General features: G+C 46.4%; 2 protein-coding genes across 2 annotated transcripts in view; one reads left to right on the forward strand and one right to left on the reverse strand.

The window, feature by feature from the left end:
• Window positions 1–152: 152 nt before the first annotated feature.
• Window positions 153–4,942, reverse strand: GRPEL1 (GrpE like 1, mitochondrial). The gene is made up of 4 exons (XM_054985177.1): window positions 4,852–4,942; window positions 2,824–2,989; window positions 2,208–2,289; window positions 153–1,450 (listed from the first exon to the last, which is right to left on the reverse strand). The coding sequence occupies exons 1-4, from the start codon at window positions 4,920–4,922 to the stop codon at window positions 1,104–1,106; spliced, it is 666 nt and encodes a 221-aa protein (XP_054841152.1). The 5' UTR covers window positions 4,923–4,942; the 3' UTR covers window positions 153–1,103.
• A 7,280-nt stretch (window positions 4,943–12,222) lies between these two features.
• Window positions 12,223–25,878, forward strand: part of SORCS2 (sortilin related VPS10 domain containing receptor 2) — a 222,356-nt gene continuing 208,700 nt past the window's right edge. The window contains exons 1-4 of the mRNA XM_054984867.1: window positions 12,223–12,292; window positions 12,550–12,617; window positions 15,321–15,363; window positions 16,493–17,082. Of these exons, the coding sequence (XP_054840842.1) occupies window positions 12,223–12,292; window positions 12,550–12,617; window positions 15,321–15,363; window positions 16,493–17,082 (771 nt within the window). The remainder of the gene's footprint in view (window positions 12,293–12,549; window positions 12,618–15,320; window positions 15,364–16,492; window positions 17,083–25,878) is intronic.

Genomic DNA, 25,878 nt, shown 5'->3' on the forward strand with positions numbered 1-25,878 from the left:
TTTCTTCTTGGGGTTCTCCTACTATGCAAAGCATGTTTGACACGAAGTTAAGATGCTATTGCTCCCAGAAACTCAACAAAAGAGATGCTGGTCTGTCACACAAAATGTGTTGAGTCAAAGTTTGCTGCTACAATAGAAGTAAATGTTTTACCTTCTCTTTGCCATTTTGAAGTACTAGGGCTAATGGACTGTAGAGATGTCATACTTTTAATTTATAATTATCACTTACTACACTTGCTTCTTAGTGCCAATTATCCCTTCTTATGTTTGCCAGTTAGCATTCAAGGTATAAATCTGAAGTACTTACACCTCCAAATATTAATGTGTTACAACTTGATCCTATAAACTACTGTTCTCTGCTACAAGTCCTCACATGCAGTACAGAAAAAAGCCTTGCTATGAATATAAGCTGGAAGTATAAACAAGCAAGAGGCCAACTGCAGAAGAGGAAGGAATGGTCTCACTTTGTTAAGCAGCAAAATGAGGGGAGAGGCAGAGAAAGGACCACAAATAAGATTGTTCAAACAATACTGAATATGCCTAAACTATGACCTTCAATAATTAATCCAGCAATTTGAAATTTGTATAATACTAAAACTAAATCTGGAAGAGACAAAAGGTTTTTAAGCACTTTTTGTTTAGTGCCATAAAATTGTCAGATACTTCCCATGAGAACAAAAGCACTTGTTAAGTTCACTAAACTGGTACCAAGCCCCAAATCAATATGCAAAAGCAGGATTCCAAAAGATCCCATTGTGGAAATATGAAAGAGTTCAGAGGCTTTCGTTCTAGACAATAATCAACAGTGCTGCATTCATTTTGTTATGAAACTACTTTGTTACAATGCAGGGTTCTTTAATCAGCATAATATCAGAATATACAGATAATGGAAGTTTATATAGTTTGAAAAATTCACATAGTAATCCCTCTGCATTATCCGTATACAGTCTGAACCAATTTCCATGTTGCTTACTGCTGTCCCACCCAGAGTTGGCTTAAGGTCCTGCCTCAGTTGTTGCATCATCACTATGTGAAGTGGACTGTTATCCAGGTATCTAATACTTTGCATCACTTCTGTTCTTTCAGATTAAACTCCTACAGTTCTATGGTTCTTTCACCACACCTACTAAGGCAGGCCTCAGTGTACGGCCATGCAATTTATAGCCAACCTTGGATACTAAAGCAATCGTGCCAGGCTCCTTCCCTTCCATAGGAACATGGAACAATGCTTCGTGTTCATAAGGATCAAACTTGGCTCCAAGAGGATTCAGTTTCACCAAGCCATGTTTTCCAAATACTTTCTGTATTTGAAGTTCTGTCATGGCAAGGCCTTCGTAGAGGTTTTTCAGATGAGGGTTTTCATCCTTGAGCTCCTCTTTAGGAACACTCTCTGTTGCTTTCTCCAGAACATCAGCAACTTCTAACAAGTCTTTACAGAAACTCTGAATTCCTGAAGTGAGAAATAACAGTCACATTTCAGTCAATGAGTGTAAAAACATTTCAAGTGACTGATAGGAAGCAGTTGTTGTATATTTGTTTGCAGGATTCTGTGTGCAGGAAGGTGTATCTAACAGCTAAGATACGCTATTAAGTACTGAGACACCAGCATTCTATACAACTGAGAAATCTCCATTATATTAAGATCCAGCCTGTGACAGAATGACTCCTAACCAATGAGGTGAAAACACAAGCTACTGAATATATTTTATATCTTGCCTTTCAGCCCAATCAGGACTACTAAGGCAGCTAACAACTAAAAACAGCATTATAAAAAAACACATAAAACAAGTTAAAAACTCAAATACAAATATATATAAAAATAGAAAAACATCAATTTAAAACAGGATTATTGTGAGCACAGGGCAAATGAAATAAAAAACTCTTCACCTGCGGGTGAAAAATAGTGATAGACAGGGACAGACTAATATCCCTAGGGAGGGAGTTTCATAATCTTGGCACCATGAACAAAAAGGCCCCTCTCTTCAGTTGTCACCTGCTTAAACTTAGAAGACTGGCCACCCAAAGCAGGGCCTCAGAAGAGAGCTGTAATGGCTGGTTAGTTATCTATGCTTCCACCTTACTTAAAGCAGCACTAGCAGTACATGTTTTAGATGGACGCCATTATTGTTACTAAGTTTCCAAGTTTCAATCTTCATTCATGATTATTACATGCTAACCTAATACAAACAATTCAACCCAACACCTACCATATAACTTTGCTTCTTCTACCAGTTTCTGAGTTCTTTGTCGCAGATTTTCTGCATCTGCCAGAGCACGCTTATACTTGTCCTGAAAAACAAAACCATTTCTAATTTGTTAAAACATAGAGCTACTTGTCAGCTTTTATGAACAAGGTTTTTTCCCCCACATGGCCCCTGAAGCATGAACACATCAATCACAGAGGCCCCACAGGATTCTTTCTGCTTTTATGATCTCAAGATTGATTTGCCTAAATAAGACAGGACTGAGATTCTATTCAAAATTGCTTTAAATCTAGCCATTCCCCTTTTAGACAAAGAAAAATTAACTTCAGCTCACAAACTGAAACACCAGGATTCCATGCAAAGTTCAGAATCAGTTCAAGCCACTTTAAGTTTAAAATAAAAATACTTTGGCTGCAATCCTAAGGACCCCTTCCTTGGAGTAATCCTCATTTAACAACACAGGGCTTACTTATAAGCAGACTTACCTACAACTGTTTCTCTCCATTTTTTCTGACACTAGCATTTTCAAGTCTCTATTGTCTAAACAATTATCAACACTATCTTGGATAGTGAACCTATCTCCTAAATATTCTGAGAGGACAAACCCAAGCATTCTTACAGTCATTTCTTTTAGTTGCTCTTCCAGTTTAGTCTTTTCTTCTATTAATAACTTTGAAGCAGAGTCCGAGTCAGATTTCTGTTCATTTTGTTGGTGATTTGGCTCCTCCTCCAAGTTTGGCCCCGTACTTTTCTCCTGAGTCACTGTGCAAAGCATTCGAGAAGTCCTGAAATAAAATCATGTTCAATGGAAGTCAAGTGTCTTTCTTTGAGAGAATTCATTAGTCCAATTAACAGAGGAGGTGGGATGGTATCTTTTATTAGGCAAATGTCTGATGATACAGTTTGCTCATGAATTTCTGCAGATAGTCTTTGTGACTTTATTTTAAGTAAAGAGTTTTTGATAATCAGAAATAAGCCTTAGTATATAGAGTACTAGTTACCATGCAAAAAAAAAATATACACTGCTGATCATTCCATAACTAAGAAGAAAACAGAACCAGACACTGGAGTATGGCTGAAATTCTAAAAACACTTTACAGGAAATAAGCCCCATTGAATAACACAAGACTTACTTCTGAGTAATGCTGCCTAGGATTGCTTCCTATGTGTGTTTTGGAACTCACAACAATGAATCCACCAAAGCAGTTCTGAACAATATTTTACATGCACTGTTTATTACAGCCACAAGATTTTTATATTTATTCTTATTCTACTTCAGTTTTTGCAATTAAAAGTATTTCATTACAGACTTTACTGTATTGTTCTATATATGAGGCCTGGCATATACTCATCGGCATATAAAAGACTATTCCACAAGAACTGAAGAAAACTGAGTACATTGGTACTCAAACTGTTCAGGCTTTTATCCACCACCTAGGATCTCTAGAACAAGCAGCGAGACCTCAAGACAAGCAGGTAGTGGCCAAGAGGAAAGGCTATTTTCACAAAACCACTCCCCCATCCTCCCACCTCCACTGAGAACTTTAAGCGACCTTTTTTCTCCTAACATGCTGTTACAAATACCCTTTTTCCTAGGAGAAAGCAACAGACACACAAAGTAAACATATTTTAACAACTGTATGAAAAAAGGCAGCAATCCTGCACTGATAAGGTAAAATGGACCGCCTGCACCACGAGGGGCCACTTGACTCTGTTTACTCCAGCACCGTTTAAACCCCCTCCCAATCCATTCCCATGAAAGAACTAGGAAAAAGGAGGGCCAGAGGGTCACATGCTAGAGCAGTACCCTGACCTGGATAGCCCAGGTAAGCTTGATTTTGTTAGATCTCAGAAGCTAAGCAGGGTTGGCCTTGGTAAGTAATTGGATGAGAGACCTCCAATGAAGGCCAGGATTGCAGAGGCAGGCAATGGCAAACCACATCTGTGAGTCTCTTGCCAGGAAAACTCTGCCAGGGGTTGCCATAAGTCAGCACTCTCTACCACCAATAAATGGTATTGCCCTGACCCGAATAGCCCAGGGGAGCCTGATCTCATCAGATCTCAGAAACTAAGCAGGGCCGTCCTTAGTTAGTCATTGGATGAGAGACCTCCGAGGAAGACCGGGGTTGCAGAGGCGGGCAATGGCAAACCACCTCTGTGAGTTTCTTCCCATGAAAACCCCGCCAGAGGTCGTCATAAGTCAGCTATGTCTTGAGGACATGCTCCACGACCACCAGACGTCAGGTGGGGGATACGTTGCTGGAACGTTCCCGGGGTTAAAAAGTGAGCCCTGCCACCCAGCACAGCACGAGAAGGGGCGGCGGGGGGCGAGGGCGTTCTTCTTCCCGAACTGCTCACTTTCTAGCTGCAGGGGGGTTTTTAAACACGCAGATCTGTTGCACGACCCGTCCCGCCACTTTCTTGGGCAGGTTCCGGCCACACCGAGAAGGGGAAGCTGGAGTCTCCTTCCCCCGAGGGGCCTTGCGGCCCAGGTCCCCCTGCCCGTCCGACCCACGTGCATGTCGGGCCTTCCCTCACAGGCAGGCCGGGGTGGCGAGGCCTACGCGACGCCGCTCAGCGGGCCCGACCCGGGATATCCCCATCCCCGGGAGCAGGCTGGGGCGGGCCCCGCTCTCTCCTGCCTTACCGCCCCGGGAGAAGGACGAGGCGGGCGGCCCGCCCGGCCAGCCGCTGAGCGCCCCAGAAGACCAGCGCCATTTTTCCGCCTCGGCCTGGAGGATCTCCTGACGAAAGCCCCTTCCGTCCAATCAGCGGCTTGGGCTAGGACGAGCAGGGCGGCGCTTGGCCAATCAGCAGTGTGGGGGGAGATGCGTGCGGCTTCTGACCTCGCGCACGTTCGGGTAAGACAGCGGCGCTCCTGGGGCTGCCCTGGGCCTCCTCGGCCCCGCCTTGCCGTTGTCAAGGCAACAGCGCTCGAGTAGGGGCCGACTGGCAGTCGAGTTGGTAGGCCGCGCCTCCTTCCTCGACCGAGCCCGACCGCGGAGCGCCGCCGCCGGCCAAGGAGTAGGCTGCAAAGCAGGCCCAGCCGAGGCTCCCTCGGGCCTGTAGCTTGTCAGGGGCGTAACCCGAGCCCGGTCGTAGCTCATTGTACAGAAGGGCCCAGTTACTTTGTTGCCAACAGATCTGGAGGAACTGCCCCATCGTTTAGTAGAGCAATTTGGGGGTTGGACTAGATGACCCCTAGAGATCCCTTCCAACCCCTATGATTCTATTAATTCCTGGAGATTTGGAGGCGGAACCTAAAGAGGGCGAAACTTGGGAAGGGAAGAGGCGCCCTTTGGTGTAATGCCCTGGTGTCCACCTTCCAGAGCTGCCATTTCCCAATAAAACTCCCAAGAATAGTCCAAGCTGGAGTTGGCAATTCCAAGACAATTTAGTAAAGAGCCCATACCTTTGAGACTAACCAACTTTACTGTAGCATTAAGCTTTCGAGAACCACAGCTCTCTTGTCAGATGCATCCGATGAATCTGACGAAGAGAGCTGTGGTTCTCGAAAGCTTATGCTACTATAAAGTTGGTTAGTCTCAAAGGTGCTACTGGACTGTTAACTCTCCATAGACATTCTAGTGAAGAATACAACTACATTTAAAGAAGAAAAGTTTCTGTCCTTCCCGTATTGTTACGGCTCAAGAGAAGTTTTTTCAAGATGCTGGAAAACAGCAGCCTGATTAAAGGCACTTGTGCCCTCCCTGGCACCCTTGAGTACCAAGGGCTGAGTCGAGGTTTGGCCCGTCAGAACCACCCAACAACAACTCCAAGGCTGTGGCTTCATGCGGCCTGATTATAGGTACCTGTTCCCTAAGGACTAACATTTATTTGCTATGAGCTTTTGTGAGTTCAGCTTACTCCTTCAGATATCTGTGCGCTTCACACCTTATATCTAGTTTATGTGATGAGTCTATTCCTTTAATCTGGAGCTGGACTATCCTAGTCCATGACAGGACTTTTTTAAAAAAGTAGTGGCTGTTACCAGGGCTTTTTTTCAGGGGGAACGCAGGGGAACAGAGTTCCGGAACCTCTTCAAAATGGTCACATGGCTGGTGGCCCCGCCCCCTGATCTCCAGACAGAGGGGAGTTTAGATTGCCCTCCACGCCGAGGGCAATCTCAACTCCCCTCTGTCTGGAGATCAGGGGGCGGGGCCACCAGCCATGTGACCATTTTCTCTGAGGGCAACCCACTGAGTTCCACCACCTCTCTTCCCAGAAAAAAAAGCCCTGGGTAGTACTTCGACTTCATACAAACACTGAATTCTTCAGTCCAGATAGACCACACTCTATGGGGAGGAACAGGCTTGCTGTCAAATCCTTTAAATTTATTTGTCTATCCTCATTAATGATTTATTCTACAAGACAAAGTAAAAATTCAGTGGCCTGCTGCCTTGTCCACCACTCACAATTTCCCTACAGTTCTTTCTCACATCTGTGTTGCTTTATGGACTCAAAAGACCCAAGGTCTTCTCACCTCTCGGGGAGGTCGCCTGCCCTCCCATTAATTGGACTATTCAGTTCAGTATTTTCCCTGAGACTGAAAAAAGGTGTTATTTTTTAGTGCTCCTTATTTGTTAAGGAGGAGAGATGGAAAAGCCTATTTGAGGTCCGGGGCATCTAATTTTGTGTATTGTAGTCTTTGCAGTTGTGCTTGGCTGTCTTATTCACACATGTCTACCCTTCCTGCAGAGAGTCTATCTGCTGTTGCAGGTGCAAACTGCTAGTGGCAGAATTCTCACACCTTGGATGTTTATCAAATGCATGACAACTGGAGCATCCCACTTGAGGCTGCAAGAGAGCTTTTTACTCTGGTCTGTTGTTGGCTGGTTACAGACCCTTTCCGGAGCAACTCCTTTTTTTTTGTCCTACTAGTTGAAAAAGAGTTTCCTTTGCCTTTTCAAAATCAAAAAGAGTCCAGTAGCACCTTTAAGACTAACCAATTTTATTGTAGCATAAGCTTTCGAGAATCAAGTTCTCTTCGTCAGATGCATGATACAAACTGGTCAAATACAGAAGAGGAGGGTGGAGAGGGGAGAGGAGGGTGGAGAGGGGAGAGAAGGGGACATATATCAGAAGGGGACAGGATGCAATTAGCGGGGAGGCAACCAGCAAACTAACACGGCAAACTGACTCCACACCAAAAGGAGATGTTTACGTTTACTAGCAAAGGAATGTTTTGGTTGCCTCCCCGCTAATTGCATCCTGTCCCCTTCTGATATATGTCCCCTTCTCTCCCCTCTCCACCATCCTCTTCTGTATTTGACCAGTTTGTATCATGCATCTGACGAAGAGAACTTGATTCTCGAAAGCTTATGCTACAATAAAATTGGTTAGTCTTAAAGGTGCTACTGGACTCTTTTTGATTTTGCTACTACAGACTAACACGGCTAACTCCTCTGGATCTTTGCCTTTTCAGTCTTAGTCGATCCACATTTCACTATGATTCTTCAGTGTTTTCACTTTCACAATTCTGTGTTCTTGTTTGTTTGTTTGTTTCTGTTTGTTTGTTTATAGTCCTCCTTCCACACGGAGACTCAAGGTGGACTACATAGTGTGAGATTAGCATAGTCAGTATGAAGGACATTTCAACAAACAATGCCAACAATGCAAGTTTACAAAGAAATAACATTAGCAAAAATCCACTACAAAGTTGAAGAAATGCTGAAACAGAGCACAAGCAATTCTAGGACTGACATTAGACAATATAGAACTACCCAGTAGGGTCATAATTAAAGCAACAGATAGTACATAAGGCAACATAGTGGTGAAGTCTGCGGTCCCTAACTTGTTAGTGAAGCATCTCTTGGAGATCATCTCCCTACAGTACACCCCTCCTATATGCCGGACCAAGACCGTGAAGAGCCTTGCATATGATAACTAGTACCTTGAAATGAGCACAGTAACTGGTAGGTAGCCAATGTATACCTGTATGTGTCACCTTGGCAGAAGGTTCAGACTTCATGGGATACCCAAATTTGTTTTCTTCTTTCCTAGACCGAGCATATGTGCACCATTCTCCTGCTTTCGGTGCTCTGGTCTTCTCAGGGCACTCTTGCGATGCTGTGACTCTAAGATTTAAGGCCATCTCAGCGGTTGCCCATGCAGCGTGCGGGCCCTACTATGAGAGTGTGCCTCCAAGTGGCTCTTGGTCTTCTACGAAATAACTTTATCATACTACAACTACTTTCAACAAGAGTACTAGACATACCTTACCTTTCTTGGTCTTTTGTTTTACTGCAAATGCTCCATGCCATTGCAATGCATTGCAATAATGTTTCCTCAACTAATTGGTGCCAACTCCTAGATACTCTGATTGGAAGCTTGGGCTATTTGGCCTTGCAACACACTGTGATGGTCCATGGCCTGCCCATTTGTTTGCTCCTTTGCTGCCAGGGACTGCAATCATTGGGGAATGCCCTTGCTAATCCACTGGCAAGGTAATCTGGTTTTATGTTTTATTTCCCTTGGCTGTTTTTGCTGCACAGTTTGTTCTGCTAGCAGCACAAGGTTCGTTGATGGTGCAGAGACTGTCTGCCCTTCCTTTGCCCCTATCAGTCTTGCTTTGTTATTCTGGTGTGGATCTGCTCTGTTTTAATTTCCACTGATGACTTTAGCAGTTTTGGTCAGTTCCTTTTCCTGCACTATAGCAGTAGTCTCAGGGTTTGACTACCATATCTTGCATCTCTAACAATGAAATCCTAAGCAGAGTTACTCCAGTCTAAGCCCGTTGAAATCAGTGGGCTTGGACTAGAGTAATTCTGCTTAGAATTTCACTGCAGGTGGGTAAGAATCTTCACTGAGGCTACAGCAGTACATGGACCCTGCTTCTTGTGCTATTGATTATGTTTGGGTCTCCAACACTCTAAACCTTCCTCTTCCTTATTGGATCTCCAAAGACATTTAAAGTATGGGTGTAACCCCTTCTTAACTTTTTGCACTTCCTTGGTGCTTCATTTTTAGTGTACAGCACTTCCACCTGAGGAATGAGGACATTGTGGGTTTCTAACCTATATCCCCTCCATTCATAGTGTTTCGCAGGGCTTTTTTTCAGATGGAACGCAGTGGAAGGGAGTTCCGGCATGTCTTGAAAATGGTCACACGGCTGGTGGCCCCGCCCCCTGATCTCCAGACAGAGGGGAGTTGAGATTGCAGCACGGAGGGCAATCTAAACTCCCCTCTGCCTGGAGATCAGGGGGCGGGGCCACCAGCCATGTGACCATTTTCGCCGAGGGCAACCCACTGAGTTCCACCACCTCTTTTCCCAGAAAAAAAGCCCCGGTTGCCAGCTTTGGTTTCTGTCCTGCTAGCTCTGTGTCTTGGAAAGAGATGCTCCCCAGAGCAAGGGAGAGCATCTGGGGCTGAGAATCTCTCTATGGGACTCTGAGGTGGGCCAGTGGCTCTGTAGCCGCTTTGCTTCCACCTTCCACTTGTGCGTCTGAAAATGACGCTTCTATGACCGAGACATCTTCAGCCTCCTGAGCTTTCTCCTCTGAAGGAAACGAGATCTGTTGGTCCTGCCTGGAACAGCTCACTGCTTGGTGAAGTAGCAAGCATGCAACATTATCTCACTAGAGGATAAAATTGGCCAATTTTAGTTTCTACATACTGGTTTAGGTCCATTTATGGAAATTGGCATAAATGCCTTTTTACCAAGGAAGCCCAGACATTGTAATTGTGCTTTAAATACAATACAAAGAGAAAGCTGGTGCATTTAACCCACTTGGTATAAGATGCTTGCGTCTGTTTTCAACTAAAATACATTACCTAGAATTACAGAAATGTAGTCTGTATTAAACTGCAGCAAATAACATAGTCAGCTGGTAATTTTAACATTGCAAATGTATTCATACTGGCCAGTTTACACAACATATCCTATCAGGAGTAGCATGTGTAGGTGTCGGTTATGGAATCTGGATTATTTTAATCTCAAATCAGGATGCAGGGAGGGAGCAAACTAGCCAGTGGGGCTAGAAGGGGTGTGAGTCACTCTTTGCTCCTCCAACATAGCCAAAAGGAGGTAGGGTAAGAGGGAACTGCAGTTAAAGGGCTGCACCTAAGGGCTTATAAAACCTGCCCTAACATACCCCCCACTGATCCAAATCAGACCCCTCCCTGACCACTCTATACATTTAAAGAGAGAGTATAGCCCATCATCCACCTCAAATGTTTCTTTCAGTATGGCCCTCCATCTGCCTACTCCCCCCTAATTTTCCAGTCTACCTCCTGCCAGTTTGCTTTCCTTTCTTCCCTTTCCATTGCCCTCCTGTTCCATTCCCTCTCTGCCTTTCCTATGCTGTCCTTTAGTGACAGTTATTAACACACACTCCTCCACATTTAACATTGCCGGCATCCATGTGGGATCCCAGATTGCGAGCTGGTTCCTCCTGTGGGTCCATTCTGCAAGCAGAGGTGCTTTCCTCCAAAGCAAAACTCCTTCTGCCAGAGGAAAGCGCCTCTGCTAATGGAATGGATCTGTGGGATTCAACCCAGGGGTAGGAAATTGCTGTTTACATCCATCGCCCCTGCCCCCTTTTAGGCACTAATTACTACGGGAATCCCGGTGGGAGACGGCGGCTGTTAACATCACTCACTTCCCATAGCCTTTGCATTTGATTTGCATATTCTTTTCATCATTTATTTATATATGCACAATTATCATATTGCATATGTTCATTCATTTTATGCTATACCGTGTATCTTGGCCTTTAACTGCTATTTCATATTTGCATTTATTTTATGCTATTGTTACAGCTCATTATTCGTTGATCATTTAACTTGCGATATCTCATTTACTTATCATTTTAGGATTTTATCATGACATTAAGTTACTGATTTGAATTTTGGATCTTGTATTTTGTATCTTATAATTTAAATTGTTGGTCTTATAAAACAAATGCTTATATAACATTTTATGTTTCGTGTTTCATTGGGATGTTTGTGGCAGTCTTTAGTGAACAGATTTTGTTGATGCTAAAATAAGCTAACAGTCTATCTACAGAATATAGTTTATTCATGAAAGAAGATGCACAGAATAAGGATAACATTGAGAAATTAAATAAATTGCCAGTATATTTGTGGAAAGCACTTGACAGAGCAAAAAAGGGAGACCAGTTCTGATTATTAAAGCATAATATTTCAATCAGTATAAAGATTTTAAAAGAATTGCAGTTTCACATCACTACAATTGAGTACGTTCAATAGGGATTATCAAATGTACAGTGGGAATACCTAGAGCGTCAACCCCCCAACATCATCATCTTGCTCTTTGAGTCTTAGGGTCCAGAATAAGGTTGCCAACCGCTTGGACAAAAAAAATTCTTTTAACAGAGGCTTAACGGGATGCTGTGTACAGGTGATGTTACTTACCCCCATGCCATGAAAATCTTCAGCTGCCCATTTCCATGGAGCTAGTATGGTGTAATGGTTAGAGTGACAGGCTAGGCTCTGGGAGACCCAGGTACAAACCCCGCCCTGCCCGCCATGGAAGCTTGCTGGGTGACTTTGGGCCAAGCACACTCTCGCAGCTTAGCCCGCCTCACAGAGTTGCTGTGAGGATAAATTGGATGAAAGGAGAACAATGTAAGCTGCTCTGGGTCTCCACTGGGGAGAAACACAAGGTATAAATTAAGTAAATATATATTCGAAGGACAGGACATTTTCTTTGTTGGCAACACTATCTGTCGTGTATATGAAATACTGAGAAATGGTGAATGTTTTAATGATAGCAACCTGAACTGAGATGGAATCCAAGCTGGAAAAGGAGGGTGGCATAGAGAGATTAGTCTGTGGTAGGATCTGTTTTTGGGGGTGGGGGTAGGAATACAGTAATCGTTTCTTTCTGCGAACACTTTGCTCTCCCACAGGCAAACGCCTTTGCTTCCAATCCCATAAATTTAGTTTTGTGATAAGAGCAGGTGAAAAGCATTTTAAAGGCAGGTAGGTCAGAGGTCTGGTGAGGCGGAGCCCAGGGAATAAGGGAGGCCAAATAAGCAGCTCTTTGGGTGCACCCATGTCCGTGAGGATGCCAGGAGGGGGCAAGGACAAGGGAGGGACCTTCGCTGAGACTGAAGGAGGAACATGTAAGCATTCCCATCAATGCAGCTGCCGGAGTTTACAACAATCCAGAATCTCAGCATTCCCCAGGACTTGGGGAGTCCTCCCAGGTCCAACAGGCTTCCAGCATTCCCTGCCACAAAAAGAAGCAAATCTGGAGAAGTTTAAACAGCTTTATGTTGGATGAAGGGTGCGCTTCAGAAAACTGCAGCAGTTTGCAACGTATCACAGAGGCAGCCATTTCGATGAGATTTTCTGAAAGGGCTCTCATTTCTGTACTCAGACATTGAAAATGTGAACAACAATAAGACAGCGGTCCAACTCAGTGAACTCTGCCTGCAGCATCACGCTGTGAGTCTTTTTCCTTGGTGTTTCCTGCAGTTTGGGATGAACCAGCAGTGTATATTCTTGTTAGACGGCTCTGAGTCAAGTTGGATCCGTTCCTGTTAATGATCTCCAAGCCTGGCTGGAGGGTTCAATTCACCTGCTGGGAGTCAAACAGGATTGATTGGTGGTAGATTCAGGATGGATAAATGAAAGCACATACAATTAACTTCTAGAGTTCACTGACACAAAATGTGATTGCCTCTGCCTTAGATACACGCATGTGCTTTTTTTCTGGGGAAAGAGGTGGTGGAACTCAGTGGGTTGCCCTCGGAGAAAATGGTCACAAGGCTGGTGGCCCCGCCCCCTGATCTCCAGACAGAGGGGAGTGTAGATTGCCCTCCGCGCCGCTGAGCGCAATCTCAACTCCCCTCTGTCTGGAGATCAGGGGGCGGGGCCACCAGCCATGTGACCATTTTCAAGAGGTTCCGGAACTCCGTTCCACCTCGTTCCATCTGAAAAAAAGCCCTGTGTGTATCTAAGGCTGGACCCAGGCCTCAGGGTGCAGATCAAAAATTCTGCACACTGGGGCCAGATATATACTGGGAAGATGCTTGCACAAACCTGGGTCAGTCCTCAGGTTTGCATAAAAATCTAAAAAAGAAAAAAAAATGATGGGAATTTTTGAAACTTTAAAAAGTTAACATCGTGAGAAAAAACCTGAGCTCTTGCAATGCTAAATCCTGAGATCTCCGCTGATACTTTACGGGTGGTTTTGCAAACCTGTAAACAATCAAAATCACCCAGCATGGCTGGAAAGTGCTGCTGCCTGGTGGTAGAGATGACAGGGGAAAGGAAGGAGGTGACAAGGCGGGGGGGGGGAGCCACCACTGGGTGAGCCAGGCAGGTTCAGGTGCCACAAGCAGGCAGGTGAGCGAGATGGAGGGAAGTGACCAGAGATGCCACAGGGAATAAAGGAGGAGATAGTGGGGAAGAGGAAAGAGAGGGTGGGCTCACAAGGGTAGAAAAAGCAACAGAAAGGAGGAGGGAGGGGCTGCAGGGAGGGGGTGGGGGAGTGAGAGAAGTGGGGGAGGAAGGGAAAGGGCAACTAGAGGGGGGGGGTCTGGAGAAGCAAGATAGGAGGATGGGATCCCCCCCCCCGCCGCCTTCAACAAACCCATTACATTTTTATCCATCCTTCATGCAAGGGCCTTGTGGTAGCTTATAATTCTCCCCTTCTCCAGTGTATCTTTCCAACAACACTGTGAGGTAGTTTAGCCTTTGGCTCAAACTAGGCATTTGTATAGTCCTCTCCCCGCCCCAGCCACATTCATCCCCGTTGTGCGAGCTCTATAACTTAATTCCCAGGCATCTATGGGCCTGATCTGGATTGGGACTGTGGCACATGGAGAAAGGGGACTTAATCCTTGCCCCACACCCATTTCACAGACTGAAATGGTTTCCCTCTTGGGGAAACTTAAGAAAAGCCCATTGGCACACACAGGCACCATCAGTAGACATCAATGCCAATGGGGATGCAGAAGGCGGAGTGGACTTCGGCTTACCTGGAGAGCCCCTGGCAGCCTGGACGAAACTGATCCAAGTGGCCTCTGTGTGGAGCCACAGGGGGTGCTTGGCTAGGATCTGGATCACAGCCTCAGTTCAATAGTGGCTCTAGGCTTGCTGGGCTGCTCAGTTGAAAGCTGTCCTTGTCCGAGCCAAAACACTTCAGTTTTAATCTCTCAATCCGCTTCCAGTAACACACTTTAGCAGGGGGCCCTGTTGAGTGCTGAGCATCTCCCGCTGTTGACGGGAGCAAGACGTGTCTTGTCAAAGAGGAGACGCCAAATCACAATCGGCCATCGAAAAAGCATGCTGCTACTCAGGGCTTTTTTTCTGGGAAAAGAGGTGGTGGAACTCAGTGGGTTGCCCTTGGAGAAAATGGTCACATGGCTGGTGGCCCCACCCCCTGATCTCCAGACAGGGGGGAGTTGAGATTGCCCTCTGCGCCACTCAGCGGCGCGGAGGGCAATCTCAACTGCCCTCTGTCTGGAGATCAGGGGACGGGGACACCAGCCATGTGACCATTTTCAAGAGGTTCTGGAACTCCGTTCCACCATGTTCCAGCAGAAAAAAATCCCTGCTGCTGCTAGCAGAGAGGGGTTTCAGTCTAGGGAAAATCAAGAGCTGCAGTCACAGAACCATTTCTTCCCTGCCCCCTCTCCCCAGAACATGTTACCAGGGCTGTCAGTTCAGAATGCCAGTTAGGCAGACAGAAGGAGGGGGAAAGGCGATACCTGGCCTCTCTCCGTCACTGATTGCCTATTCCCTGGTGGTGGTGGTGGCCAGAGGTGACAGCGTGGATTGCATGTTAAGCAGCATGCTGATAGGCTTGCCACAATCTGGCTGGTTTTCCACTAGCATGCTCAACCAGAGAGGCTCCCACAGGAATGAACCTACCTAAGCCTGGGGTATTACCCTCCCGGGAGTTGCAACTAACAGATACAGTCAATTCATATACATAAAACATATATTCGTATCAGAGCATGGAAAAGCGCAACACTGCAAAAATAGTAATAAATAGTATAGTAAATAATCCAATAAATAGTCTCTTGCTTAATAACAGTCCTAATACGATTACAATTTCACAACATCCAAGATACTGTATAGAGTCCCGCCATTTACAAGCATCAGGGGCTAAAATAACCATGTGTGCTTTCTCTTCTTCAGGTCAGAAAGAATTTGCAGGCTGCAGAATCGTGCCAGCCACCAGGTAAGTAATCGTTCTGATATAATTTAGATTAATTATGTCCTTTCTTTATTAGAGGTGTCAAAAGCCAGACACACTTTTCCATCCACTGATATGAATATATGCTTTATGTATATGAATTGACTATATCTGTTAATTTCCACTAGCGTGACCGATCCCATTGCTGGATAGTTTTGACATTAGGGGCTTTTAAGGCAAATGAGTTCCCTACACACTGCCTTGAAGACTTCTGGAGCCGCCAATTGTTAACTTCAGCAGAAGCTTTTTGCACCTTAAAAGCGGCTTTGTCAAACACAGCCGCTGGTGGCTGCTTTTTCTTGCCCACCTGACAGCTCTTCAGCAGAAAAGAATGAGGGAGGACGGGGTGGGGGACACAGCACCGCTATTACAGAAAGCACCCTGGTTTGCTTTTGAGCTATCCGACACCAAGATTACAGATTTGCTACGCATTTTGACTCAAAAGCTTTTCCCAAACTCAGTGAGGTGTTTCAGTGATACTGAAAGCCGTCTTAAGTGGACCTTAAGAAACCTGAGTAGACTTATTTAGGATTCCTCCCTAAGTCAGAAATAAGCCCTGCTGGGTTGAATGGAGCTTAATTATGGTTGCCAACAGACCTGGAGAAAAATGCCCTGTCTGTTTAATAGAAGTTTAATATGTGTGGAAATAGGCAGGTGAACCTTTCCAGGGCGTCTAGTAAATCACATTTTCGCCAGGATGTTGGCAACCCTAAATCCACCTCGGGGGAGTCTGAATTGGGTGGGAAGGCATCACAGCAATGTTTAAAGTAAATACATAAAAATCGAGGATGCTTCTGCTGGAATACAGTTGTTTTTTGGGGGGTGGTAGCTTTTGGGGGGGGTAGACAGGGAAAGCCGTGAAAAATTTAGGGGGGCTCTGGGCCGTTTTCTGAATGAGATTGAGCTCTTTAAAAAGAAACCAAAAACTTTCTCTTTGGGAGTGAGCAAAATGCGTTTCGAGGCTTAGCCAGAATGAGCGGTCTGAAGACCCTCCCCGCCCCTGGTAGGGATGCCCGGAGCTTTGGGAGCGGAGCCTGGTTAGGGTTCGGGAAGAGAAGGGACGCCCGGCTATGAAGCCGCCGAACCCATTCTTTGCAGCTGCCGTTTCCCCCAGAGGAACTGGTCTCGGTTGCCATTCCGGGAGATCCCCAGGCCCCACCTGGAGGTGGCAACCCAGCCCCGGAGCTCGGGCGAGGGCTCCGCAGCGCCGGATCTGGCCGGGCCGGTGGCGAGCGGCGCGCCTCCCTCCCGCTCCGGCTGGGGGGCTCGGCGAGGAGGCGGCCGGCAGAGGGCGGCGCAGCCCCGCGGAAGGCGGGCGGGCGGGCGGGCGGGCGGGGAGGGCGCGGGAGCCGGGCGCGCTGTTCCCCACGCAGCGCCCGCCCCAGTCTCCGGCTCAGCCGCTGCCTCGTCCTCGGCCAGGCGCGCATCCCTGCCCGGCGGCGGCGGAGGCCGAGCATGGCGCCGGCGGCTCCCCGGCCGAGCGCGCCCAGCCCGGCCGCTCGGCGGCTGCTGCTGCTGCTGCTGCTGCTGGGCGCCTCCGGCGCGGCGCGCCCCCCGGGCTGGGGCAGCCGGCCGGCGGAGCGGGGCGAGGCGGGCCTGCGGGGCGCCCCGGCGCTGCCCGCCCTGCTCAGCAGCTCCTTCGTGCTGCGAGGCGACGCGGCGCACAACCAAGCCATGGTGCACTGGACGGGCGAGAACAGCAGCGTAAGCCGGGGCCGGGGCGCGGGCTGGCGGGGGGCGGACCCGGAGAGGACCTCCGGAGCCGCGGATCCTGCCCAGGTGGGCGGCTGCTGCCCGGCGGGAGGTGGGCAGGGGCGCGGGGCAGGATCCGGCCCTTGGCGCGCTTGGGAGCCCCGCAGCGAGTCCCGCGGAGTCCTCCTGGGCCGCCCGGCCTGGGGGGCGCCGTGGCGCTGCAGCGAAAGGCTCTGGGTCGCGCCGGCATCCCTCCGGGGGATGATGGCGACACCGCGCACCTTAGACATGCCCCGGAGATACCCGGGCGCGATGACAGGCAGGTGCCTCCCGCAGTGCCATGCTTGGGATGCCACCGAAGCGCCCCGGGCAAGAGGGACCTCCCTGCCTCTGACTGCACCAAAGAGCAGCCCAAACCCCACATCTGCTGTTTTGGGACTTCTAAGGGGACCGCAGGCTAGAGGTAAAAAATAACTCTAGAAATAGGTGGGTGTTTGGAATGGGGCCATATTCGTATAGGGACCTGGATTTTTGTGTGCATATCTTAGTGCTGAGGCATCCTCACCCTCTTTTGAGAGCTTCTCTTTACTGTGCGTTACACAGAGATGTGGAAGCCCGGAAGAATTGGAAAAAAGGAAACATTTTTTCTGAGGCCTTTTCTTTTACGATTTCTTAGGGAGAACTGGAAATTTGGGGAAGCGCCGGAGGGAAAAAAGCCTATGAAACATTTTCTCTTTTGGAATGAGTGAAATGCTTTCTAAGGCAAAGATGAACTCAGTCAGAATGTGCAGTCAAGGGGTTTATGTAGAACGATCTACTGTATTAGATGATAATTTCTGTGTATACCATAGGCATGTACAGGGCTTTTTTTCTGGGGAAAGAGTTGGGGGAACTCAGTGGGTTGCCCTCGGAGAAAATGGTCACATGGCTGGTGGCCTCGTCCCCTGATCTCCAGACAGAGGGGAGTTGAGATTGCCCTCCGCGCTCCAGCGGCACACAGGGCAATCTCAACTCCCCTCTGTCTGGAGATCAGGGGGCGGGGCCACCGGCCATGTGACCATTTTCAAGAGGTGCCGGAATGCCGTTCCACTGCGTTCCCGCTGAAAAAAAGCCCTGGGCGCGTATTTTAAGCGTATGTTTATTGCTTGAAGGTGACTGATTTCCCCCACAATTAATTAGTTATAATGTATTGTATGTTATTAAAGAGTTCAGCTATTTCAACCCTATGAAGTTGTTAATATGTTACTTGTCCTTCCATGAGGCCGTTTCTGTCCAATCAATACAGACTGTATGCTTTTTTATTTTCAACTCTTTTTCTCTTGGCAAAAACTAATGGTCGTGTGCTGAGGTAGCCTTGGACAAGTTTGCAATTTTGCTTATAGAAAACGAAGACCTTTCTAGTTTTTTATTTCACAAATGTGCCAAAGAGTACCGTTGTATATAGTTCCAGAGGAGTTAGCCATGTTAGTTTGTAGTTGCAAAATAGTAAGGAATCCAGTAGCACCTTTAAGACTAACTGACTTTATTGTAGCATAAGCTTTCCAGGAACCACAGCTCTCTTCATCAGTCTGATGTATATCGTATATGCTAACTAAGTCCCCCAGCTCAAGAGGTGCAGACTCCATTGTTCCAAATTCACCTCCTGTTTGTTTCTCATGGTTGGAGATCCTTCATTCTCCTTTGTTTCTGTACTGATCAGGATTGAAGCCATCTTGGATGGTGTAACACATTTTCGGTTTGCAGCCAGAGAGAGCCTCGATACGTCTCAGGAGGGTAATCCTTCATACATCTGTGGCACTGTGCCGGACTCAGATGTGCTTTAGAGGCAAGAGGGGCAATTGTGGAGGAGTTCGTTTTCTTTTTGACTCGCTGTTCCTGTGCTCTGAACACTGAGGGTGAAATTGCACATGATGGTGGTTGCATCTTCAAGCGCAGGCCTACCCCAAGGGATGATACGAAGTTGCCAAAGGGCTCAAGCAGGAAGGTGCCGAACGTGTTCACCTGTCAGCCACTTCTCCTCCCTTTCCACCAGTCCATCCCTTGACATAATTTCCCCCCAGCTGCTGTCCAGGATTGAAAGTGGCGTGCATCCAACCGCCTATGGACACAGTGGAGTAGGAATTTCCTGCCGTCCCTCCTGCTGCAACCCACCGAGGCACCTGAAATTTTGTCCTCAGGAACCTTTGCATGCCATGCTGTTCCCCCCACAGTATAGGTGGCAAAGGGGGGGTTGCAAAGGGGCAAAGGGGGTTGCAGTGGGAGAGAAGATTCAGTGGCAATCGCCACCCTCCTGCAAACAGAGATGTATTTCCATTGCAGGTCTTGTTGGGTTGGGTGCCAGTGGGTGAGTGTGTCTGAGGGAGAAGCAGCCAGCGTTCGCATTTTAAACAAGGTCGTTTGTTTGGAGGCTTAAGTGCCCAGAAATTTCCGGAGCCAACAGCTGGTAGTTACTGTACCGAAGAGCGTCCCTCCATTCTGTCGAAAGTAAACATCCGTGTTGTCTGTATGTGGAATCAAAAATACAATTTATGAGCCGGTTCTGCCGGAGGAGTATTTCGAAGGGCTGCTCTGGGCTGCCGTGGGTGGGGGAAGGTGAGAACGTCACCGTCTGTGAGTGGAAATCCTCCCGTCTGTAGAAATGCTCTCGTGGATCCAAGCTGCTGGCTTGCGTTTTGCCACTCTGCTTGGCCAAGCGTGAAGTCTTTCTGCCTCCCAAGGGTTGGTGGATCTCTTGCTGGGCACTGGAAGGCTTCAGGCTCAGCTCAGAAGAGTGCTAGAATACAAACCAATGTTTGGTGGAACCTAGTCACTGGATCTATTGGACTCCTGTAATAAGAAGTAAACGACTCCCTGTGTCTTTTAAGATGACCATTCCAGTTGTAGCTGTGATAGTCGCAAAAATAAACCAGTGTCTTGTGGTGCTTTAAAGATTCTGACAGGTGGTATTCAAGAAGAAGCGTTTTTGGACTAGACCCCATCCCACGTTTACTTGCAAAGCCCACTTGTGTCTTAGAAAAACCAGTGACTTCAAACCCATTACAGGTGTTGACTAGCTTAGCAAAACTAGAGAATAGTCTCTGAATTTTCCTTGGTTGGAGTGGAGTTTTCCTTTCCCGCATTTCATAACCCCTTGATGCTGCTCTTTGTTTTCTTTCCACATCTCCTACATAAAAGGTCTTCCTAATGAGGATTAACTCATTGGATCTCATGAAGTCGGTTCTGGTCTTGGAATAAAATTTTACTAGTCAAAGGTGGCAATAGAGGCCCGTTTATTCTTGTGTCTTTTAAAGTGAAGCATTATAAATGAATCAAATCAAATATCCTCCCCCCCCCCCCACCTCTTTTACAAGTCATTGTATTTTTAAACTCCCTGTGTTTTAAAGATTCATAGATCAGGTCTGAGAGATTGTAAAAGTAGGCTTATTTAACTTAAATTTTGATGGCTGTTTTTTTTTTAGTTGCTATTTAGTTGCTATTTTTATTTAGTTTTTTAGATTCAAGACATAAAACCTGCTTGGAAGAAAAATATTCCCTTTATTTACAGAAGAATAATTGGATTTTTATCTACTGTGGTTCTTGCCTTTGGTACTTCTGCCACGCATGTGTGCCAGCAACTATGCTGGAATAAGAGCATGAATGCTCCCCAAAAGTTCGGAGATTTTTTTTCTGAGGACGGTTTTTTCCCTATTTTTCTATTTCCCCCTCTATTTTTCTGATAAAACTGATAAATTTGAGGGAGCACTGCCAAAAAAAAAAAACTCCTATGAAGTACTTACTCTTTTGGAATGAATTAAATGCTTTAAAAGGGAGAATTTGGTCATTTTGCTGAGATTTCCGCTGGGACCGTTACAGTGCAATCCTAAATAGAACCCTTCTGAGTTCATTCAAGTTATTGGGCTTAAAAGGGTGTATAGCTGAGTTTAGGATTGTGCTGTTAGTTTCTTAAGAAGCTAGGGAAATTTCTGATAGTTGTGGTATCTAGGAGCAATCCTACAGATCTGTTCAGGCCCATTTTATTCAGTGGGGCTTACTCCCAGGAAACTTGCAGCTCACATCTTAGAGTTACCTGGAGTATAAATGGAACTAGTCCTGTACCAACAACTTGACCTCCATCTTTATGTTGGTCAGAGATTTTTTTCAGGGGGAATGTGCTGGAACAGAGTTCCAGCACCTCTTGGGCATTCGGACACCATGCGTACCAGCACCTCTTTTTTAAGGGGGGAAAAAGCACTGGTGTTGGTTAATATTTTTCAAAGGGCACATGGAAATGATGTAGTGAAATCTTTTTCTAACATATGCAAGCAAATTAACCTGCTCACTCCAGTCATTGCTTCTTTAAAACCTGAGTTCCAAGCCCTCACATGTTCTGCGTAGTTTCCTTTCATTTCTCTTGTAGAGAAAATGCTTAGAAAGAAGTCAGTGTGGCATAGTGGGCAGAGTGTTGGTCAAAAATAGGGAGACTTGAGTTCAAATCCCTCGGGATGATCACTCTCAACCTAACATACCTCACAGGGTTGTTGAAAGGATAAAATGGGTTGATGAGCCAAGTAAATATGTAATAAATACTACTACTGTTATCAAAACAGTGTGGGGAGAATCTGGTAGAGTCTGCCTCTGTTTACCTGGTGTAAATTAGTGTTTATGATTTTTATTTATTACTTTATTATATAGTCCTCCCTGAAACTCAAGGATTATCCAGTATTAAGTTAATGTGATAAACAGAATGAGACCTCTAATAAGCAGCATTACTGGGATTTATCAATTGTTTTAGACTGAGAAAAATGTGATTCAGAATTTGACCATGTTCAGAGATTGGCATATCTTGTTACTATAAATAGTGCAGCTGTTGTTTTGTCCTGGAGATTTATGAACTTGTAGGAAGTAAAGTTCAGCTGAGATGTTGCCATGGTTTGAACTGGAATTTTATGAATCATTTAGGTATTTAAAGTTTTCAGAGTGGATATCATGGTGATTCCACAGAGAAGATCCTCTTGAGAGCCCCATCTCTCCATGTGCAAGTTCTGCGGCAGGAATTCTGTAAGACCGAGGGGAATAACATGGATGCGGAGGAAGCTGACTGGGAGTTCTGTATGAGATGAGTAGGGGTGCCCCTTTTTGGCTCCATGCTTCCCCAGACATCAACCAAAAGGACTATGGGTGCAACAACCACATTCTACCACCACCAACCCACGCAGAGGAGGTGGGCACAAGGCCTGGAAGTTGGAGGGGGGGGATTGAAAGAGAGCATGCTGGGAAGAAAAGGGATTGTCCAACGCAGGAAATGCCCTCTTCCTTTCCTGTTACGGGAGTAGATCAGTGACGGAGAGGAGTTGTGTGAGCTCTGAGGTGGAGGTATGGAGAAGAGTATTTCCTGTCTCGGCCTTCCTCTTTCTTTCTGAGCTTCCTGCCCTTCACATTTCTTGGCTTCAGGCTGTTCCCCCACACACCGAATAGGGCATGGAGCATGGTCTTCAATTATTCATTGCCACCGATATTTTAATCTTTCTATATAAAAGACAAGCCGTATTGGCGATGACGCACTTTTTGTCCTGGTGCACCTGCACAGGAGCACCAGGATAAAAAGTGCGTCCTTGTCAATGTGGTCTCCAGAGGGTGCTATTGCAATGGGATGGCCAGGCAAGCCAGCCCTCCCCTCTGGAGGGTGCTGCCGCGGGACAGCCAGGTGAGCCCGTCTGCCCTTCCAGAGGGTGCCGCAGCCGGAGGATGGCCTGGTCAGCCATCTCGTCCCTCCGGAGGGTGTCGCAGCAGTAGGAAGCTCAGCATTCCTGAGGTTTCTAGGGCCTGTTTTCTTAAAATAACAACAACAACAACAACATTCGATTTATATACCGCCCTTCAGGACAACTTAATGCCCGCTCAGAGTGGTTTACAAAGTGTGTTATTATCCCCACAACAAAACACCCTGTGAGGTGGGTGGGGCTGAGAGAGCTCCAGAGAGCCATGACTAGCCCAAGTCCACCCAGCTGGAGGAGTGGGGAATCAAACCTGGCTCTCCAGATTAGAGTCCTGCCACTCTTAACCACTACACCAAACAGACTCTGTTGCTAGTGAAATATAAATGTGTGGGTTGGTTCCAAACCACCACCTGCAGAATGAAGCTTTCCTTCATCCTACTGTAGACTCTCAGGATCAGCTCCTAGAGGTCAAGGAACTCTCTGGAACAGCATGGAGGGGCACATGGGGGGGGGAATGGGCAAAACTAGCAGAATGCCACCTTTGGATCCAACCCTGTATTTGAAGTTAAAATACCTATCTAGTGTTTTGATATTACCTTACGGTACTTTGGTTTCTTGCACGTGTCCTGCCGTGCTTTTAAACATCAGCATGAAGACATTTTAGGGTTTTTCCTACCCAAATGCAGCCCATTAGGGAGGGTTCAGATCCCAGACTGAGCACTGACCAGCATGTAATACATAACCTTGAGAAGGTATGGAATGTAGTCAGCTTCACTTTTGTTAAAAAAGTGAAAAAAATACTTAAAATAGAGAGTACATGAAGGGTAATAAGGTATTACTAAAACATTAAATAATGTTAGCATAGGTTTCAGAACAATTAAGCAAACAGGATTTAATGTGTTACAAGCTAGTAAATAATACAACTGAGAATATTGATACATGGATAATTGTTCAGAACTCGACAAAGACTGCTAATTGTTTACTGTTGCCTTCTTGGGCATTCTGGTGTTAAAAATAAATACAACTATCTTGACATTCCTAATGGATAAAGTGCTGCAGGAAGCTCAAACTAAGGCAGTGCTCCCAAGACCTTGTCTTGACCATCATAAAATATAGATTTAAATGTCAGAAAACATGGTGCAATTGTTGAAACAAGGCCATATGGCCTGATATCATCTTGGAACTCGTTGTTCCAAAATGCAATTAAAGCGGACTGCTTTTGAACAAACACATGTTCTGTAGGGCAACCTTTTCTCTCCTTCAGAGGGTAAATAGCTTTTGTCATTATGGCTGTATTTCAGATTCTGAAATGATTCCGGAATGGGAGAGATTATCTTCTTCTTTTTTTCCCTGGTGGAATGAGGGAGTCCTTCTGGCAGCTGGTTGCAGATTTATCACCACTTCTAAATCCACTTCCTCTATCTATCCTTCAGGATAACTCAGCAAAACATAGGCCCGTTTTCACACTGCTCACTGGCCATGGAACATCGTGCCGAGCTCCCAGAACGACAGCGTCTTCCTGGTGTGATTTCGCGCGAGAACGGTAGTTCTCACGCGAAATCGTGCCAGGAAGACGCTGTCGTTCCGGGAGCTCGGCACGATGTTCTGTGGTTGGTAAGCAATATGAAAACAGCCATATTGAGGGTCCCCTAGAATGGAATTTCCAGCAAGCTTCTCTATGTAATTCAAGATCAATATTTCCTGACTCTATTACATTTTAAACGAATATGTAGAAAGTCCAGGTGAGACCCCCCACATTTCTAGCAGTGGTGTTAAGGTGGAATCTGAACTCTTCACACTCTCTAAATATGAGATACCATTGGTGAAGAGTCATAAAATAATTTTAAGTTCATGAGAATCATGCTTTTAAAGTTATTTACACAGATCAAGTTTTGTGTTTTGTCTATTTTATCCTCACAACAACCCCCCGAGAGTTTGTGCCTGGTACAAGGTCGGCCAGCAAGCTTCCATGAAAGAGTGGCAAAATAGTAAAGAGTCCAGTAGCATGTTTAAGACTAACCAACTTTATTGTAGCGTAAGCTTTCGAGAGCCACAGCTCTCTTCATCAGATGTATCGTCAGATGAAGAGAGCTGTGGTTCTCGAAAGCTTATGCTACAATAAAGTTGGTTAGTCTTAAAGGTGCCCCTGGACTCTTTACTATTTTGCTACTACAGACTAACACGACTAACTCCTCTGGGTCTATGACAGAGTGGGGATTTGAAACTGGGTCTCCCAGTTGCTAGTCCAATGTTCTAACTGCTACACCGTGCAAGTGTAAGGCTACAATTTCATGACGAAGTTGGGAGTGCAGTAGTACACATAGTTCAAGAACTGTAAAGGCCAACAAAGAGTTTCCAGGGAATGTCTCGCTGACTTCTTCTCGAAATGGGCTCAGATGAGGATAAAGTTCTGTTCTCTACCCTACTGAGTGTTTCCACCACCTTCCTTGTGGTAGATGGGATAGGAGTGAGAAAGAGTCAAGGGTTATCAGCAGGTCAATGACATATTGCTCCAAATCCTTGGATGAGCTGTCCCAGCATTTTCATATAGAAGTTAAAAAGCAAATAGGACAAGGTGGAACTTTCCGGTATCTCAAAGACTAATGGCTCCAGGAACTCATAAAGCTGCCTTATATTGCATCCAACCAGGGCTTTTTTTTCTGGGGAAAGAGGTGGTGGAACTCAGTTGGTTGCCCTCGGAGAAAACGGTCACATGGCTGGTGGCCCCGCCCCCTGATCACCAGACAGAGGGGAGTTGAGATTGCCCTCCGCGCCGCTCAGCGGCGCGGAGGGCAATCTCAACTCCCCTCTGTCTGGAGATCAGGGGGCGGGGCCACCAGCCATGTGACCATTTTCAAGAGGTTCCAGAACTCCGTTCCCCCGCGTTCCCCCTGAAAAAAAGCCCTGCATCCAACTATTGATCTATCACGGTCAGTGTTGTCTACTTAGACTGATAGCGGCTCTCCAGCATTTCAGGTGGAGATCTTTCACATCACCTTCTACCTGATCCTTTTAACTGGAGATGCCAGGGATTGAACCTGGGACCTTCCATGCACAAAGCAGATGTTCTACCACTGAGCCATGTCCTCTCCCAGGAAGGACAGTGTTCCTT

Source organism: Eublepharis macularius, chromosome 7 (genome assembly GCF_028583425.1).
Source record: "Eublepharis macularius isolate TG4126 chromosome 7, MPM_Emac_v1.0, whole genome shotgun sequence".
In the NCBI taxonomy this organism is placed as follows: Eukaryota; Metazoa; Chordata; class Lepidosauria; order Squamata; family Eublepharidae; genus Eublepharis; species Eublepharis macularius.

Bases quoted from the DNA above. Each gene is read 5' to 3' on its own strand.
- GRPEL1 (XM_054985177.1), bottom strand. From the start codon at position 4,922: ATGGCGCTGGTCTTCTGGGGCGCTCAGCGGCTGGCCGGGCGGGCCGCC. The intron at 2,290-2,823 runs GTAAGAATGCTT...TTTGTTTTTCAG, and splicing joins AGCAACTAAAAGAAATGACT to GACAAGTATAAGCGTGCTCT. The intron at 1,451-2,207 runs GTAGGTGTTGGG...TTCTCACTTCAG, and splicing joins AGAAGAAGCAAAGTTATATG to GAATTCAGAGTTTCTGTAAA.